This window comes from Rissa tridactyla, chromosome 8, assembly GCF_028500815.1.
Source record: "Rissa tridactyla isolate bRisTri1 chromosome 8, bRisTri1.patW.cur.20221130, whole genome shotgun sequence".
Taxonomy (NCBI): Eukaryota; Metazoa; Chordata; class Aves; order Charadriiformes; family Laridae; genus Rissa; species Rissa tridactyla.
Window position 1 is genome coordinate 42,440,041 of NC_071473.1, and position 19,792 is coordinate 42,459,832.

The following is a 19,792-nucleotide window of genomic DNA, read 5'->3' on the forward strand; positions in this document are numbered from 1 at the left end:
TCGGCGAGGCTTCCGCGGGCGGGCGAGCCGGGGCGAGGGGGGGGGAGGAGGGAGGCAGGCTGCCCGCCTCCCCGTCCCCGCTGCACGGAGGGAGCCGAGAGCACGTTTTCCCCCCGGCGGGGAGGGAGAGCTTGCGCAGGCTGCCGCGGAAAGTTTGAGGGGGTGCCTGCGGGGAGGCACCCGAGGGGAGGCGGTGCGGGGCGGGGGCCGTGCCTGGCTGCGAGCCGCGGGCAGGGAGCCCCGGGAGAGGCGGGACGCCGACTCCCCGGGAGGCACCGTCTCCTTTTGCCGTCCTCAGGCGGGCCCCGCACGCTGGGAGGGCTGTGGCAGCGAGTGCGGGGGGGGCTGTACGCGGGGGTAGCGCAGAGCTGGTGGGAGCTGCCCAGTACATCGCAGGCTCTGCCCTTGGCATCGCTTTTTGGCGTTTCATATGCTTTGGGCTGGTAAAGGCAATGAACTGTGATCGCTCATGAGCAACTGTGATAGTCAGGTCACAGAAAGAGACCTGAAGATGTCTCTGGTCCGACCTCCTGCTCAGAGCAAGGGCAGCTCTTGAGGTCAGACCAGGTTGCTCAGGGCTTTATCGAGTCTCATCTTGCAAAACCTCCAAGGATGGAAACTGCGTAGCCTCCTCTCTGGGCAACCTGTGCTTGGCTGGTCTTGTGGTGAAAAAGGGTTTTCTTCTATTCAGCACCTCCTTTGTCTCAATTTCTTTCTTGCCCACCATTGCACCATTGTGAAGAGCCTGGCTCCATCTTCACGATAACCTCCTCACAAGCATTGGAGAGCTGCTATTATATCCCCTCTAAGCCTGCCACAGGCTGAACAAGCCCACTTCCCTCAACCTCTCCTCAAGGGCAAGTGCTCTCATGCCTGACCATCTTTGTAGCTGTCCACTCCACTCACTCCAGTTTACCAACATCTCTCTTTTACTGGGCAGCCCCAAACGGGATGCATTATTATAGATGTGCTCTGAGGAGTGCAAGGGGGAGGTAGTTTCTGTGATATTCTGTAGCATACTGGAAGTCAGAGTAGATTATTTCAGTTGCTTAAATGTCCTGTATCATCTGATGTTCCAATTAGATTTTAATTTTGTTAGTTATCTTTTCTAACACAACATCCACGTAGTTTCACTGATGCATACGCTAACAGGAATGGGTCACGTAAGTGCAAGTTGTGAACAACAGTGAGCAAGTGCTTTCCATATCTCAGTATTTTTCAAGCATGGGATAGGTCTTCTCAGGAGTCTTTTAAGAAGCTTCTCCCCCTTCTATGCGATTTGTGGATCAATATTGGTTTGACAAGCTTCTCCCTCTCAGCTGCAGACATATTCCTCGTTTTGCTGCTTCTGTAGTTAAACGGCCCTCTTTTTCCTCTGCCCTGCCTCCAACTTTTTACGTAGACACTTTCCTTTCTCCTGGAGAAGTTTCCAGTCCTTGTTCATTCCCTGAACTGCTAAACGCTGCCCCAGGGGGAGCGCCATGATCTTCTTCTGACAAATAGGACAGGAAGGTTTTTCCAAGTCATCCAGTGACTGCCAGCAGCTTCCACTTGAAGGGCAGCCACTAACGTCCCTTCGCAGCAGCCCACTGATGGGTGGCCTATTCTCCACTTCAGCTGAAGTACCTCTGGACAGAAGTTTGGATTAGACAGTTTAAGATCCTTTCCAGCTCCATTTTCTGTGAATCCAGTGGGGCCCACTTAGTGCTGCAGTAATGTCACTGAATCGGCACTTCTCATATGTTTAAGGAAGACCTTAGTCTTCGCTGGAGGGTTCAGTCAGCCTTCATCTGCAGTCTCTCTCATCCTCCCATGAACTCTGGATGTGGCTCTGGATGTGGCTTTCTCTTGCTAAGATTTTAACACAACCAATGTAAAGTCATTGAAAAGCACAGCATCTTAATTTTGATTGAATAAAAAATAGAGTAGGCTCCAATGTCCTAATCAAAAGATATGAAACACAATTGCTTTTAAAAGACTTTAAATGAAGCTTGACAAGAGGAAGACTGAATTAAATTAAATAGATATTTTCTTAAAATAAGAGCTTTGCTAAGGAGGGCTAATGGAAGATGCCATTCTATTTAAGAAGACAGAGCTGTGGTTTTGGCATTTTGTGGTTTTAATTTATTTTTTTTTTAGTTTATACAAAAAAATCAGATGTATTATCATTGCTTCAGAGAAATTGCATGCATAGGCTTTCAGCATATATATTTTTATGTATTCTACATTTATGGTTAAATTAGTATCTCATCCAATGTCCTGGATTGATACAGAAAAATATTTCCTTTCACATGCTTTCCATGGCGTCTTCCTCAGGAATGTGAAAAATTTTTGTGTGAAGTCTTGTCTGAGATGTTTGTTTTTTACTGTAGGCTCCCAGGCATTTTGCTCAGTTAGATAATGCTAACAGAAAATAAAATTCTGACTGTTCTGCCATAAAACTATTATCATTATGCACATCTAAATTATTGTTCAAAAAAAGAGTAATTTCAAGCTAACCTGATTTTTGTGGCACAAAATCAAATTCTACATTGCAGAAATTACCACCTAAAAAAAAAATACAGCCATTTAGGAAATCTGTCGGTCTGAATGTGTGAAATGTATCTGGAAAGGATATTTTTGGATCTAATAATACGGTACCTCCTTCTAGAAGTAATTTGTTATGTGTTTGCCTTTGGCAAAATCCCCATATTGAAACAGGGTCACAGGTGGATGCTTCTCTAAGGCTCTGAAGAACATCAGCAACAAAGGATTAAGAATATATTAACTAAATACAAAGCTGGGTTATTTGTCATTTTGGGTATGTAGGTAACATAAAGGCAGCTGTTTTAAGGTTAGCTGTTTGTCATTTAACGGTATCTGATCAAGAGCGTGGATGGAAATTAAGTGGTCTTACTGCCTCAGAAAATAACAGAGGATGCAAAAAAAAGTTCACGGAAATGGGAACACGGATTTAAACTCCAGAGCACTGCCCATTCCCCAAGGTCCGGGCAGCTCGTCATGGTACTGGGGTGAGCCTGAAGGACCACTTTTGTTATACTTCTACCACCTCCTGCCTCTTCTGGAGAGGAAGAAGCTACAGTAGAAAGAACAAAATTTTGCTATCAAAATAGTAATGGTTCTGGAAATTCATCTTGAAAACTTCTTATGGATGCTATACCATTGGGCTGATCCCATTCTCATTCTTGTTGGTTCCTCCAGTAAATACATGAAGCTGAACTAAGATGAAATTAGTACGGGATCAGCTGGAATATGCTGTTCTGGGCCTTCTCTTCTCCTTGGTTAAACCAATTACCTAACACCCATAGCTTTCAGTCAAAGCTTAATTAGGTTCTATGTTTTCAAAAATCACTTCAGAATCCCCCAGTATTTTATGAGCCTTCTCGTTTTTTGTCTAGGGCCTGTTCAAGCACTAGTGGCTGTCATTTTTCACATAAGCTGCTGCTCTGCTAGATGTCTTTATTAAATCAGAACCGGTGTCCTTGGATTGATGTGCTTACATAGGCTGCTGCAAGGTATGTGGACAGTTTGAACGTGTAGATTCTGTAAGTAAACCATTATGTGTAGCCGTTTTAATAGAATATGCTGGATTATATCCAGATATATTCCAATCCAGAAATAATATGCATTTTAATGTAAATGCAGAACTTATTTGCAGCCCCGTATTGTGCTTAGTGTGGTGTAAATTAATCGAAAATTGCTAAAATGATCTTTTCATTTTAATGAGAAACCTGAGTTTTTTTGCTACAGTGTTGTTAATGTTTTTTTTAAAACCTGCTGTTTCCCCTCCCCTTTTTTTTCCACTTTGCTAAACCTTTTTTTTCTTTTCTACTGATATCTAAACAGGTTACTTAAGTGTATTAAATCACTAATTGAAAGGTAGTGAATATTCTACCTAGAAAAATCTCATCTCTGGATCTATTTTTCACTAAGTCCCAGAACTGCCGTTTTCTGTAACTTTTGGACACCAAGACACATAAAACCTGGGAGGGAAGAAAGAAGGTTATGCCGCTTAAAAGTTTGAGGGTGCATATTTCAATCTGCTGAGAAAAAAATAAATTAAAAATGCTATGATCAAGTCACGCCTTAACCTTTGTTTTGATAAACTAAATAGCTGTGGCTTTTAGTTTCCAATTACAGTGTAATCATTCTTGTGACCCTTCCCTGAACTCTTTCCATTATATCAACAGGCATCTTCAGTGAAGGCATCAAACAGGACACACAGTTCCAGAAATGGTCACACCGGTGCCAGGTACTGATGTGCTTCAGCCTCCTTGTAACATCCTCGCAGTCCTCATTCTGTTGTTTTTCCTCATTCTGTTGTTTTCACACTGATGGACTGAATTTGTGCGCTGACCTCGGCGTTGCATTGAGGTTCACCTTTAGCTGGTTTTGTCTCTAGCAGGCTCCCAGCAGCTCCGCTTTCCACTCTGCTTGCTCACATAGATTCCTCCGCTCCAGGATCAACACCTGCTCTTGGTTCTTTGATGTATAACTTCATATATCGTCTTGCAGACAGTGTACCAAGAAATCAGCTTGCTCGGTACCAATGAGCTGACCCCTTTGTGAGTTACCGCTTCCCTGGTCTTTCTTACCTGCCAGTGGTACCCGTGATTTTCTCTTTTTTTTTTAATTTTGGTAATCAATAAAACTGCACGTGGCCAAAACACAGCTCCCATGGGACCAAACCAGTAACTTGCTTAATATTTACCATTTACACGCTTCACTTTTGAGACCAGTCGATTAGTCATTAAATATATGTGCTTTGATTCATTCGGGTTTCCTAAACAATATATCCTGCAGCACTAAATAAATGCCTTTAGATTAGCTCTTTTTTCTTCATCAGCCAAAACAAACCTTCTTGAACAAGTATCTGTGGACAGACCTGAGAAGGTCTATTTTTCAAAAACTGGCATTTACTAGCATTAATTAAATTCCATGTAAACTATATTCTGGTATGTTCTTATCAGTTCTGGTTTTTTACTAAGTTCCATGTTAGATGGACAGGCCTGTAATTCCCTATGCCACCACCCTTTTAAAGTACTGGTTTAACATAGTCCCAGAATGCAAATATTTCAGGGGTTCTCAGAGGCCTGAAATGTCCTTTCCAGCTGTTTTAAAACTCTGAAATAAGTTATCCAAATATGCAGATTTACTCAGTTGGTTTTAGTAACTACTATTTATAAAACTTACCTGACTACAGTTTTAACGGAGAATGTTTCATCCTCCTCCAAGGGCATAATTACATCATCTGATTATTTCTCTATATAGAGAACAGAAATATTTAGTGAAAGCTTCCGATTGCTTTTGTTATATTTATGCAAGCATATTCCAATATTATTGCTAGGATCCTTTTCTTTCTTCTATTCAGAAAAACAGCTCTTCTAAATGCTGTTCCACCTGTCTGACCACTGGGGTTTATATCGGTTTGTTTCCCTTCTCAATTTTTTTACAGTTCTTAAATCTCTCACATACATTTCATGCAGCTTCTGGTATTTGTTATAGATGGTTTTTTTTAGTCTTATGTATCTTTATTTTCAAGCCAAATCGCTTTTTAACCAGTGCTGTCATCTTTTTTTTTTTTTTCAGTCACAGGTTGTTACTGTTTGGGCTCTTCTGTTAGCATTTCTTAAATAATTCCCAATTATCATGTATATTTTTCTATTTAAGTCCTTATCCTTGTTCTGCCTCATAGTAATTAGGTAGTATGAAGATATTGTACAGGCATTATGTAACTTAATAAAGCCAAGGTTACCACCTCAGGAAGCCCTTAAGCCTGAGGGAGCTGGAAGGCAGGAGATCCCATAGAGGTTTCCCCTGTTCTTCACTCAGTCCCTGCGGCGGCTGCTCACTACAGGGGAGAGCACAGGCTGGGGGCTTACACAGACTTTCAGTGTGATCCATCACAGCTTCTTGGTGCTTTTTGCTTTTATTTTATGTCACTTAAACTGAAAATCCCTCTTTCCCCAAAGTGTTAAAGAAATTGCTTTTTGGGAGGATTATTTTATTTTCCTCAGTTACCATTTTTCAGTAACTGATTAAGAAACACTCCAAACCATTCGATATCGAATTTTCAATGACTTAGAAATGCTGTGCTATTTTTTTTTCCAATAAATAATAATTTCCTTGCCTTTTCATCCTAAGGATCCAACCACAGATTTTAAGGTTCTAATTTATGAATTGTCCCCAAATAGATAACTGAGAATAAAGCAATTTCAGTTCATCTTGTTTACTCTTTATGAACTAAGGAAATTTGGGTAGCTGTAGAAAAAAAAAAACAAAATACAAAGAAACACAGCAAAATTCAGTTAATAAAATAGGCTTGAACTGAATAATGACTTGTGGGTGGTGGTGGTGGGAATAGAAAAGAATTCAAGCACAGCTCTTAGACCTCATCCTGGGAACACTATGGAGCATAAGATTGTTAAAAAGTACGAGTCCCTGCTACTTATAATTCGGGTTTTATTTCAGTGGTATAATGGACCAGTGCCTTACGACATTATTTCTATAACCTGTTATTCAATCATACAGTGAAAATCTTCCCTACTTGAAAATCACCTTGATACAAAGTACAGCTCTTGAAAAGATAAGCCTCTTGATTTTTTTTTTAATAGAAAGCTAAATGAATTGAAAATAATGCCAACATCCTCAATGAAGGACTTAGAAGAGTAATATCATGATTTCAGGGATTGCTCACACTGAGAAACCTTCAACATTTTGTGATATTTATATCTTTACGGTGGCACTACGCATTGTGATATCAAGTCATAGGGAAAAAGGTGCAAGTTAATTCGATATAATTTTTTTTTACCTAGAGTGAAGAAGGATTCCCAACTGGGCATTTTTCAAGTAAGAAAGGGCCCACAGGACATTTACCAATACAGATTTTTTTGTTTCCCGGTAGTCAAACAAAAGTACTATTAATTTTGGTCAGGTTGTACATGTAAGCCAAACAATAAAAGTTAAGAAAAAAAATCTTGTTCTGCGACATGGCAATTTTTTTGTAATTAGGATTCGCAATGGAATAATGTTGGCATGTGCTCTCGTTGAGAGTGTTCATGGCAATGACTGTAGAGTGACCTATTTCCATATTCAGTGTGTATTCCGTATTCACCACAAAGCAGTAGCTGTCAAAATGTTGGTCAGCCACTGGTGGTGTTTCCTTGTTGAAAAACTTAGTTTCTTTAGAGCTAAAGCTTGTTTGGTTTTCATATTTTATAATAAAGCGGGAAATGACTGTCCAAACCCTCTTTTCTAAACCCAGGAAGGCTGTAACTTAGGCAGATATTGGCTCACAACTCTGAATTCTATTGGAAGAAACAGATTGTTTGTGAGGGGAATTTGAATTTTGATTGCAGTAAGTTGTGTTCAACAATCTAAGGTTCTTGAACTCATCAGTTTAACTTTTCGTTCTTTTCATCACAATGAATAGAATGCAATATATAGAGATTAAAATATGCATATTACATAATCATTAGATAAAAATCGGAATATAGAACAAGGAAAAGATAAGGAAATTGCATCTTAAGATACAATGAGATGAGTTGAGATACAACATGAGAGAAACTGGCAAGTGTTTTAACCATGGAAATGTTTTAATGTTAATTCGAAATTTCGTTCTGACTTTCTGCTGACGTACAAGAACATTGCCTGAATTTAGTCACCAACTTCAGTGAATGCTTTCTTGACAGTGTAACAAATGAGAACTGGATCAAACACCTGTTTTCAGTAGAAGATGACACCCTGCCAGATGGCTTATTAACAAAGCTAACAGAACAGTTGATGAAACTGTCATGTGATGGTTGAACTTGAACTCGGATTCATCAAAGCACGGGTTGGAAACTTTTGGCTAAATGGAAGAAAAGAGTTTAGCCTGATATTGGATAGAGCCTGATACCGAATAGTTTTTAACATATGAAATTACTAATAATCATCAGCACTCCTTGAATCACCAGGACATTTTTTTTCCTGTCATGCTATCCAATAAAACTAAGTAGTTGTTCAGCTGCAGTGCTGAGCTGGACCCTTGGCCCTGTCTTACTAATATCTTTTAACAGATGAGGCAATTGTGTTCTGGAAAGCAAATACACCCTGGCTGGGTGCTGCAGCCATGACACAAGGCAGGATTCGGGAGAAGCTTGTTAAGGATAGCTGTTTCCACGATCATTCCTTACAAAGTTCTGCTCCTACATGAACTCGTTGTCTCAAGAGGCAGGTTACTATAAAATGACACAGCTGTACAAGTGACAAACTCTGTGGCTGCGGCTATCATATATATTCATAAAAGTTCAGGGAAAAAAATAATATTATTTTGACTCTTGTGTATTTGAAAAAGTGATCACTTGCTTCAAGTGTTTTTCTTTGTACATTCTGGATCCTAGTGGGTTCATAAAGCAAGCCTTGTCAGTACCTTTTATTTCCTTTTATTCAAGTTATCTTATAAAACTGGAATCGCTAATATGTCCTGATTTATTAAAAAATTTGAAAGTATGGCTGTCTCAAAGTTTGCAGTCTTAAAAAGTCTTTCACAGCTCTCTGACTTCATTGGGACAGCGAGGAACTAAAATGATATTAACTTTACCATGTGTTTGCATACTTTGTATCTGATAAATCAGAAATGAATTTATCAGCAATAACACCAAGCAATTAATTATTTCCTTTTTTTTTCCTTCTGTAGTGGGTATATTCTGTATGACAAATGGAACAGATTCAGGCGTTTTGCTACAGTCTGAACTGTTTCTTTTGTTGCTGGCTTACAGCTGAATTGCTACTATTTGGAAAAGATTTTAATATTCAAAGATCTCTTAAATTACTTCTTTCTCTACATGATACAGTTAAATCACCTCCACATCAGTTTTGTACAGAATTTTAAAAATTACCCTGTAGTGTAGCTGACATTTTATTGTTCTATATAAGTTGATTGACAAGTAATGATATTCTGCTGCATTTTCCAGGCTTTCTGCTGAAACTTTTTATTCCCTCAGTGCCTGAGCTCGGGAGAAGAGAATCCTGACTTGCAGAGGGAGGCTGTACAGCTTTCCTAGCTGACTTCTTCTATGGCAACACTGTTAGGAGCGATTTCTGGGAAAAAGACTGATTTTACCATTCAATATTACTAATACACACACAGACATTCTCCCTTTTCAAAGCAAATTTTTCATGTTTAAACCTATGAAGATCTCCTCTGAGAGAGAAAATACATGTGGTTTCTAGAATTCTGAGCAAATAAATAGCCTAATGGATGAATTTATTTCACAAAAGGATTTGAAAACCAATATGGCAATTTTAGATTCTCATAACCAGATATAGAATTACTGAAGGAAATTGAAAAGATGGTTTATACTGTTCAGGTTCCTAGATGAGGATATAAGGCAGGCAAAATATGTTCAGCCTCAATTTTAAATAATCTTCTAGAATCTTGTGATAAAAAATCCATCCATGAAAAAGAATCTGTATTAAAAATGCTCCTCATAACATGATAATATGTAACAATCAAAAACATTGAAATTGTTCTCCTTATCTTGTGGAAATACGCAGGCAAACACAATCGGACGGAAGAGCAAAAATTAATATGTAGTAGCAACACCCAAAATTTTTGAATAGGGTTTGAAGTATCCTGGTTTCAAGATGACATGAAGATAACACTGAATGCTGTGAGATCCTTCAGTAAGAGGTGCAGATGAAAAGCATTTATTATTTTTATATTTAGCAAAGTCAAAGGATTACCATGTTTATTCCAAAGCTAAGTAGCAAGTAATGTACCCTTGACCTCATATCATGATTTTGATGTCATTATTCTGAAAAGGATAATCTTAATTTGTTCTTTTGAAGGTACTGTTAGTGAAACTTCAATCTTGAATTCTTGCAGTCCGCAAATAGAGCATACATTTCTGTACCTGATAAATATATATCTATTATTTTCTTGAGATATATATACAATATGAAGATGCAGCTAATAGACCTTAGTAAATAATATGTATTTGACATGCTTAAACCCTGGATCTTTTATTAAAAGCTTGGGTTGAATGATTTGAGAATTCCAAAAGGAAGTTTTTTCTTTTTTTTCCTCATTGATTAATCCATTGTCAGAACGTCATATCCTCCAACCCAGAAAGCTAATCATCTCTGAAAAAATGAAAAGGGGATGTCACAAATGCAGATTTAAGTCACCTTTATAATCTCTAGTATCCAAGACAGGCAAATATTCAATTAATCCCTAGCCTGTTTTGATTTAGGTTGTGCTATTTGGGTTTTTGGGCCACTGAACTGTAGGGAGTCTGGCCGTTTCATGGACCCTGAACTTACACCTTTGGACTGGGTCAGGGTGGTGAGGAAAAGGCCTGACAAATTACCACACTGAATGGTCTACAAAATTGGGACACATAGCAGGCTCCGATGCTTTAAATCTTTAAAATATACACACATAACAGTTATTCTTTAATAAAGTATTTTTAGTAATCTTTTTTTTTCCCAGTGCAAGATTTTTTTTCCCCAGCATTTACATAATGTTATAATGAGAGAAATTTTGTTTAAGGAAATCCTTGATAACTGTCAGAGAGTTAAAGTGCAGGAAGATGATTTTCGCTGAGATAATACTTTTGCAAATGCATCCATTAAGGCACTGATTAGTTGAAACTGACTGATTGGTGTCTTTTCTCCATATAAAAATCAATCACCTTGAAATAACATGTAACTTCAAATGCCTATCTTAAAACATAAAAGGTCATTAACTGCAGTAAATGTAGCTTTTACATTTTCCCATAACATATATTTAGCAGCTAAAACAATTAGTTCAGGTCATAGAACAGGACAGATACATAGGAACAACACGCACATATTCACGAATTGATAATTCCTGTTATTGCTAGAACTTTTTCTTGATGGTCTCTTTCAGTTAGAAAAATCTCATCAGGATACACTCCTTAACACAAAGATAAAGACAGGTAAAAATAAAGTGTTTCATTTTTTCTTATTCATGAAAGACTTGCAGAACAATATAGAAAAACTTTCATAGATTTCATAACTGAATGCATTCTGGTGTGGGCAGTTCTGTTCAGTTTGCACAATGCACAATGCACATTTTTTTTTGCACAAAAAAAAAATCCTGATCATAGAATCACGATCAACTTAGGCCACACAATCTGGCTTTTTAGAAAGCAAGTATCTGGGAGATTGCCTAGTCACCAGTTTACTTTCTTGCTGAATGTGTCATTTGGTTTCATCCAGACTTTCTGCTTAGTAATAGCTCATTTAATTTTTTAAGTACAATTCCACCTTGCAGTGAGTGCCAGCAACGTAATGGCGAAAAGGCCTTTTACTGACCTTCTGCACAGAAAGAAATTTCAACAAGGTTGCATTTTTATAAATCATAGCAAAATCTGGCTCCCAAGCATTATGACGTCAATTTATGAAGTCATTCTAGCATTTCTACTTGGGAACAGCTTCCAGTAAATATGCTTAAAGAAATAGGTACTTTTAATTTCAAAGAGTATGGAGATAGATAGAATTTATGGTATATTGAAGGATACTCCATGTTTAGTTCAGCATGAGTACTTTCCACCTGATCTGTAGCAGCTTTTACAGTATCCTGCTAAATGAAGCTAAGAGGGAACCAAACGCTCTGCTTTGCACAGTTTGAGTAGTCAGGGAAATTATTAAGGTTTGCTGATCCACTGCCACTTTTGTTCACAGCCTAGCAACTACTCTAAAAAGTGTAAGTGAGCTTTAATCTACAAATTTTTTGTGCTGTTTTGATCTACTCTACCCCACAACTCCTGGAAAAACAGAAATACTCATGCATATTTACATTGTTAAAAATGAAATTGGAACAGGTTGCCCAGGGAAGCTGTGGATGCTCCATCCCTGGAAGTGTTCAAGGCCAGGCTGGATGGGGCTTTGAGCAGCCTGGTCTAGTGGGAGGTGTCCCTGCCCAGGGCAGGGGGTTGGAACTAGATGACCCTTAAGGTCCCTTCAAACTTTAACCATTCTATGATTCTATTAAATTATTCCTTCCGTTGATAATATTTCTTTAAATTTTCTAATGGACTATTTTTGGATTTATCTTAAATTTTGCTTCTTCCACTAATCAATTCTAATAACATTTCAGTACTCATCACACAGTGATCTACATAACCTTTCCTGGCAATTTACTGGATTCCGTTTTAGTCACTGTGCAAATATTTAATGTTAATCAATGTTATTGTACTTGGTGTATGAGTAACCTTTTTTAAAGTTGACTCAGTGCTCACCGTATATCTTATTTCTAATGCAATTTTCATAATATTAAATCTAATATTTTTTTCAGGCAAAGCTGATGTGCATTCAGCCTTTAATCTTCAAAACTTTTGTGTCTGTTTTCCCATATAGCTGATGAGTAGCCCTCAATGGAGTAAAAAAAAACCCTTGCTGCAAATGAAGACAATCAGTTGGAAGACAAAAGGATATATTTAGATTGCAGGCTGCAGAGTAGACTAAGAATACACACAATAGCTTTAAGTAATGGTTTGGGAGCTAAAATGAGTCTATGGGCAACACAGCCCTTTACTTGAGCTAATTTAGCCAGCAGAGGTGAGGCCCCTTCAGCTCAGTCACTACAGGGAGGACTTCCCTGAGATATTCAGACACTTGCTGTGTTTGGGACACAGGTTGGATTTATCATAACAATGTCAGAACTAGTAGTGGAATAAAAATGATGACTTCTTAATGATTCTAAGACATGATGTATTATATCCACTGCTTGAAATCAAGAGTAAAACTATGGTTATAAACTTAGCTTTATTTAGGGCAATTTAATTAGGTTTCTTATCTTGTTCCTAATTAAGAAGCTCACGAGTTTTCTGTTTGAGAATGAACCCTTTTGAAATATTAATGGAAAATACAATGGAAAGGGTAATTTTAAAAAGATAAAGTTGTGGGCTTTTTTTACTGCTGTGTTTTTAATGTATTTTGATATTTTAATAAATGAGAATGTTTTGATAAAAGTTTTCAGCATTGTTTTCTATTGAGAAAAATATTGATGCACTGAGACCAAATGTAATGTGCATTCATATTTCATGACTGCCATTATACCTAACAAACTACATAAGCAAGTTGCCACTGTTTTTTCATATTTTGTTTTCTCATATTTTACTTATTTTACCAACAGGATAAGCTGTTGGAATGGTTTGTAACCTTATGTCTTCTGAAGATGCAATACTGGATTACTACACAATTCAACGTTACGGAAACTCCACACCTGGTGGTAATTGCGTCATTAACGACAGAACAGAACTGATGACAAGGTAGATGGTTAATTCATTAAGAACAAATGTCAAATGAAATTCATTGTAGGTTTCAAGGCTTTTGCCTGTGTTCTATTCTGACCTCAAAAGGCACTGTGCAAAATAATGTCTATAATCTCACTTTGTAAATAGCCGTAAAAATACTGTCTAGTTTGATTCCAATGTAGAAGTAAGCAACTTGATGCTATGGATGAACAGCAGTGTACATTCTAACGTGTTTAACCAGTGTTCAAAAAGAATCTACTGATAAGCACAGTTCAGTACAAATGTTTCAGTTTGATAACATTAGAAGCAAGACTTCTTTCAAGTTATTTTCCTTTGGAAGTTCTGTATCTATTATTCTCACCTTATTGTTTTTGCATATTTTTTATCAGTATTACTTTGCTATTGTAAATCTTTTTGAAGTACAAACATTCTGTAGTCAAGCCTGTCTTCCACTAACAGAAATGGAAAAAATCCCAAATGAATAAGATCAATCATTAATTTGATTACTGCTGTTTCATTCAGGCTCCATATTTGAAGACAGACATTTTATCAACTCAGATACCAAACTGTAGTAGACTTTTGGTTGGTACAAATTTTTTATTGTATTGTATTGACAGTCAAAATGAAGAAAGTAATAAATCTGCATTTTTTTAGTGAGATAATACAGTTGAGCGATTATTGATGATTCCTTAAGAATCAGTCTTGTTGACTTACTTCATTGCAAGAGTTCCTTTTCATTTCTTTTTTGGAAGCATAATAAATACAAACAAAGATATATTTCTTTATCTTCTACAGTAGAAAATTATCAGGCAGTACGTGCAAGTCTGATAAAAACAGGAAAAGAAACAACACAGAACAAGGATCAAGAGTATAGAAGAAGGAAGAGATACACTATAATACCTATAGGTAATATAATCAAGGTTAATACCAAGAAAATTAAAGACATTTAATTGTTATTTTTGGTACAGGAAAAAAAAAGTTTGTGGTCAAAAAGTGTCAAGTGAACTCTAGTAGGCACAAATCCCCATTTTAGGAGCTTTTGGAGTTATACTTGGGATTCCTCAGAGGAAGGCTAGGTTTGTTTGCTCCATGCTGGACAGGAGCAAGCTGACAGATGGCTCTTAGAGGGCAATTTCCAGAGGGTATAGATTAGAGGATTAGGGCCTGAGCAACCTGGTGGAGAAGGAAAGAATCTGGAAGGGCACCAAGATGTGCACCAATGTGAATACCAGCTGCAGTTACAGCAGCTTTTTAAACAGTTGTTTTAATTACAAATCATTTTGGGATACGCATTTGGTGTCCTTTCTAATTACTCAGCATGAGGTACAAGAAACATTGTGGCAAAGGTCAAGCTAAAGAGACTCAGAGCATGAAAAATACTGTGATTAGCATGAAAACAAAGCAGAATGAAGGAACAGAAGCAGACAGCATAGAGCTTAATTTCTAGACAAAAAAATCCTGAACAGGCACGAAAGCAAACACCAAGTCTGTATTGAGAGCTGCCTAAGGGAATAAAGATGAAAGAAATGAAGGCAAAGCTTTTGGTACTATCTTACTGGGGAAAAAAAAAAAGCGATACCACCTCCAGGAATAATGCCTGAAGCACTGGCACACTCATGCGTGACTGATGAATACTAAAACCCATGGGAGACTGAGACTGTAAAGAAATAAAAGCCAGAAGTAGAAGAAATAGATCCATTACAAACTACACTCCAGAAGGCTAAGGGAATCCAGAAGGCAAACCACAGACAGTGAACTATGCACTGGATTAGGTGGCATATAAATCAGGGGGAATAATGGCCATTCTTTTGGAATATTCCAATGAGCTTGTGAAACTGAGTTTGCCCTAACTCAGTGTTGTCTCTGCAGCACTGAGGATGGAAAGGCAGCAATACGACCTGAACACCTACAATCAAAGAGGAACACCTGCGGTGTGACTGTAGTTGATCCAAACATTGCTCACGCTGCAGCAGACAGCATGTGACACAAGACGGATGACTTTGCACCTATGCTTTTACATCAAGAGCCAGCTAAACCTTCCTGTAGATTGCAGAACCAACTACATATAACCCATGAGAAATAGCAGCAATATTGACTGGACAAGTGTGCTTAAACTATTCTGACTATTGATGAAACCTAGTATTTTAAATGTCTCATCCCCTGCAAGGGATCTTTCATGTAAGAAAATTTGCTACACTTCTTAATTGCTCAGCACATGTAGCAGATGTCTGCTTGTACAGTCCATAGGCGATAGCCTATGTTTACATCATTCCAATGCCACATGACAGACATGACAGAAACTTGGTGGGGTTTTTTCCATTTCCTTTTGTCTTATGTAGCAAATCATACACAGTGACCTTAAAAGAAGAATGTTATTAAAACTACAAAGCCAAGTATTCCAGAGAATGACAAAATTAAGGTCACCTGTGATACAAATTTCAGAAGGTTCAGGAGTTTTTAAGTGAATAGGATGTTTTAAAGTTTTATTCACATAAAATGTTTGTTTGTTACTTCTCATGTCAGGAATATTTCTTGGTAAGCTGAAGTTACCTTTTGGTAACATTTGACTTTTCATTTGGTACGAACATCAGGACTTAACGCCTCGTTCAAAGACACGTCATCAGGACACAGCTGATGACATTATTTCTATGCGAAAAGCCAAAGACCAATATGCATGATACCAAAGGATAAATATTTGGAATAAATGCAAAAAGCAAAGAACTAAGCTTAACAGAAAGTTCAGGCAAAGGTTGAGACCTTCTGTCACATGTTATCTGACCAACTCCAGATGGGAGAGGAAAGGTAATGAAGAGCTATTCAAGTCAAAGCACATGAAATCAACTCACCAGTTTATAAAACTGCACGAGTACGTGCTCTGAAACATAGCTGCCTGTCCTTTAGAATTACTGACACATCTTGAACATCTGAGAATGATCAGAGACCTAAGTGGAAGCATTTGAAGGGGCAAGGAAAATGCTTAAGCTTGGCCCTAGTCTTAAATTCATTTAGTTTTCTGGAGCAAGAAGATAAACACCGCAGCTTACAAGCAGGCACCGAGGGACACAGATGCCCATAGCACTTCTCAGTAGGTTCGTAAAAGGCTCACACAGGAGCTGTGTTCAGGCACAATGGGAGCTGCTGGCTATACTCTTCGAAAGCGAGTAAGTTCATTAGCTTTAGGCACAAAAAAGAAAAGGTGATCTAATCACAGGTGAGTATTTTTATCAAGGAAAGCAGTGATGCTTTCAAAAAGAAAACGTGATGTTATTAAAATCCCAGCATCAATACATGGAAATGTGCTCCTGTCTGAGAACGTCATTACTGATGACACGTACAGGGAGCAGGAAATAGTTTCCATGGTTCAGGGCAGATTCTGAATCTTCACTAATGGAAGGCATCAGTCGATTGAACAAAGGTGGTGACAGGATGAGTTAGTGGAAATAAAAGAATCATACCAAGTGGTTCAATAGATTGAAATAAAAATCTGATGATTCATCTGCTCTGAGGGATGTATGTGCCAAAGGCGAGGCTATAGCAAGGCATCTTGACACAAGATCCACTTCCACATCCCCCTCTCCTCCCCACCAAAGGCAGTCCCTCTCCCCAGCTCTCCCCTTCGCCCTCTGAGGCAGCTCTGCCCTGCAGCCACCAAGGCCTGAGGCCACCCTTGGCCCACAGGTCCCCATGCCCCCTGCCCTGCCCTCGCGGGAACTCCAACAAAGCCCAGTGATTTGAGCGTATTTTTGGTGTGAGGCTGAAATGGCTGTCGTTAGCACCCCCAGCTGCCTCCCAAGGCGAAGGTGAGCTGCGAGGCCGCAGTGCTTTCTGCTGCCAGCCGGGCCTGTCCACGGAATGGGGAAGGTCGGGGTAGGGTTGCATCACCTCCCACAGAGCCACACCGAACACGTGTGCTCAGGGCGATGCCGAGATCTGCTACCATTACCGCCGCGGCTCTCTAAAAATCAAATTTGAAGCAAGCCCTCCACAGGCTGGCAAGGCCAGGGGCGCTCTAATACGTGACTGAGCGCCTGGCGCTGCTCAGAGCAGAGGCACCAGTCCTGATAAACAGCCTTCGCCCAGGCGCTGACAGAGGACGAAGGACGGCAGGGATAGCGGAGGGAAGGCAGCCGGCATTCCCGCTCCCCGCCCTGAGGCGGTGGCGCGGAGCATGCGCAGAGGCCGCTTCCCCGCTTCCGGCAGCTGCGGCGGCCGGAGCCTCGCGGAGGAGGCGGGGTAAGATGGCGGCCGCGGCCTGGGTTCGCGCCGCCGCAGCCCTGCTCCTGGGGTGCTGCGGCGCAGCGCTCGCCAGCGGCGTCCAGGTACGGAGGCTAAGTGGGAGCGGCTGGCGGGGAGAGAGAGAGAGCGAGCGAGAAGGCGAGCGGCCCCATGCCGCGGGCTCTTGTGCTGCTGTTTCCCCCCCATCTCCTCCCCTCCGCAGCAGAGCCCGCCCCGCCGCCGCTCTGGGGGCTGCGCCGCGCCGCGCCGCTGGAGCTGCCCCGCGGAGCTCCGGGTTGTGGTGGCTTCGGCGAGCACAGTCCGTGCGCGGCGCTGCCGAACGGAGGGAAGAGCGGACGGTGCCCGACGCGCCGCTGCCGGCCCTGGGAGGACCCTTCCCCCGGCCCCGGCGGCTCCGTTCCGCCCCGTGGGCGGGACGTGCGGGGCCGCGGCCCACCCGGCCATGGGGGAGGGTGTGCGGGGCGGAGCGTCCCGGGAACGGCGGGGCTCGTCAGGCACATGTAACTTCTTTAAAGTTAAAAAAAAACAACACCCCATCCTGGCGTTTAGTACGTTTGCAGGAAACTTTGAGTAGTCGGTGTTTTTACGTTCCTTTCCCGGGCGTTTTCTGGCGAAGTTCGGTGTGAATCGGTTAAAAACCGGGGAGGGGTGCTGGGCGCTGCCCGGGCTCCCCGGGGCCGCGTTTCCCGGTGTCCTTCTCGCAGGTGCGAGGCATTTACGCACAGAAGGAGCTAATATTCTCTTGGGTTTTTGCCCACTTTTTTTTTTCTTTCAAGTGGGAGTAATTTCATATTTCAATAATTATGCTTTTTGCACGGTGCCCACACTACTTCTGGAGTGTTGTTTGCATTCGAATTCTGCTTTGTTAACAAATTGTTATACTTGAAATTAACTAAAAACAGGACAAAAAGTAGCCAACAGAAATATTTTTAGAGTCTTTGTATGACTAATTAAACTGCAGATTGCTTGGCACTTGAAGCACAGCGTGCTTTACATATATTGTAACAAACACTTTTTCTGTTACTGTGTGAGACCGCAGGCATCAGCCCAGTACCCCTCAGAGTTAATGAGCCTGATTCAGTCAGCAAGTCTGGATTCTTGTCCTGTGAGAGACTCGTTCCCTTATCTCCAGGAATTCTTAGCCCCTTTTTGTGTCCCAATTTATGCTATCCGTTAAAGGACCCTCTCCTCTACAAAGCACGGTGGGAACTGTGAATGACACAGATTATACAGAAGGTGGTTGTTGTCATAGCTCCTGATTTTGGAAGGTAAATGTAGACAGCTTGGATTTTAAATGGGTTAAAATTGCAGATTCACTTACCCGCTTTTGGAAAGATGAGAGGAACAATGAAAATAGAAATTAATCCAAGCCCCTTGTCTCATTAAAGAAGAAGCTGTAGGTCAATAAATAATTTTATTTTGTTCTTGGAGGGTCCTCTGGAATAAAGATGTGTGGGCTTTTTGTTTTAACTAAGCTGAAAGTGACTAATAGTTCTTTTTCCTTTGTTATTTAGTGAGTTTCAAGGGAAGATTTGGAGCAATTAGCTTGCATGAAATGTGCAAATTGGAATAAGAAAAACTACCTTCTTGAAGCTTTTGTAAGGTTTATTCAGTGTTAAGGTGTGGTAAACATGCATTGAACGCTGTTTTATGGAAACAACAAAAGCAGGAGCGGTCTTTTCTTTCATATAGCTGAAAAAACTCTAATGTTTTCTCCATTTTTTAGGATCAAGCAGAACAGTTCTTTAGAAGTGGACATACAAATAACTGGGCAGTTTTGGTAAGTGTGGTCCAGGTTGTTTTCTTCCAATAAAGTTGACAATTTTTCATCAGGAGCCATAATTGCAACGGTCACTCAGGAATTCTGTTCATTTGAAAGAAACGGAAAGATAAAGTCGTGGAAATGAATAAATTTGAAATTGTCCCTGCAAATTTATTACACTATAATAAAACTATCTTTCCAGTGTGACTGCATTTTAAGCACTAAAAATGTCTAGCTACATGGCAGGATTCATAAAACAAAAGTTCTGACATCATTAAAACAGTTAAATTGCCATACTGCATATTGAACAAAAGTGTAATTCTGATATCAGAGAAGCGTATATCTTTGAGCAGAAAGGTACAATTTATTTCTGATTTTTGTTCTTGGTCTGTTAACTTGTGTAACAGGCTTAGAATGAAATAAATTCGGGCAACATAATGTTTAGATCAACTGTTTTTATCCTCATCTATTTTTCTTTGCTATGAATCTTTTATTAGCTTCGAATCATGCTACACAATTGGTTCTTAAT

The 19,792-nt window shown here is 39.9% G+C and overlaps 1 protein-coding gene across 1 annotated transcript in view; it reads left to right on the plus strand.

The window, feature by feature from the left end:
• Positions 1–17,433: 17,433 nt before the first annotated feature.
• The window catches only part of PIGK (phosphatidylinositol glycan anchor biosynthesis class K), a 71,382-nt gene continuing 69,023 nt past the window's right edge, over positions 17,434–19,792 (plus strand). The window contains 3 exon segments of the mRNA XM_054212245.1: positions 17,434–17,466; positions 17,468–17,584; positions 19,228–19,281. Coding sequence (XP_054068220.1) covers positions 17,434–17,466; positions 17,468–17,584; positions 19,228–19,281 — 204 coding nt within the window.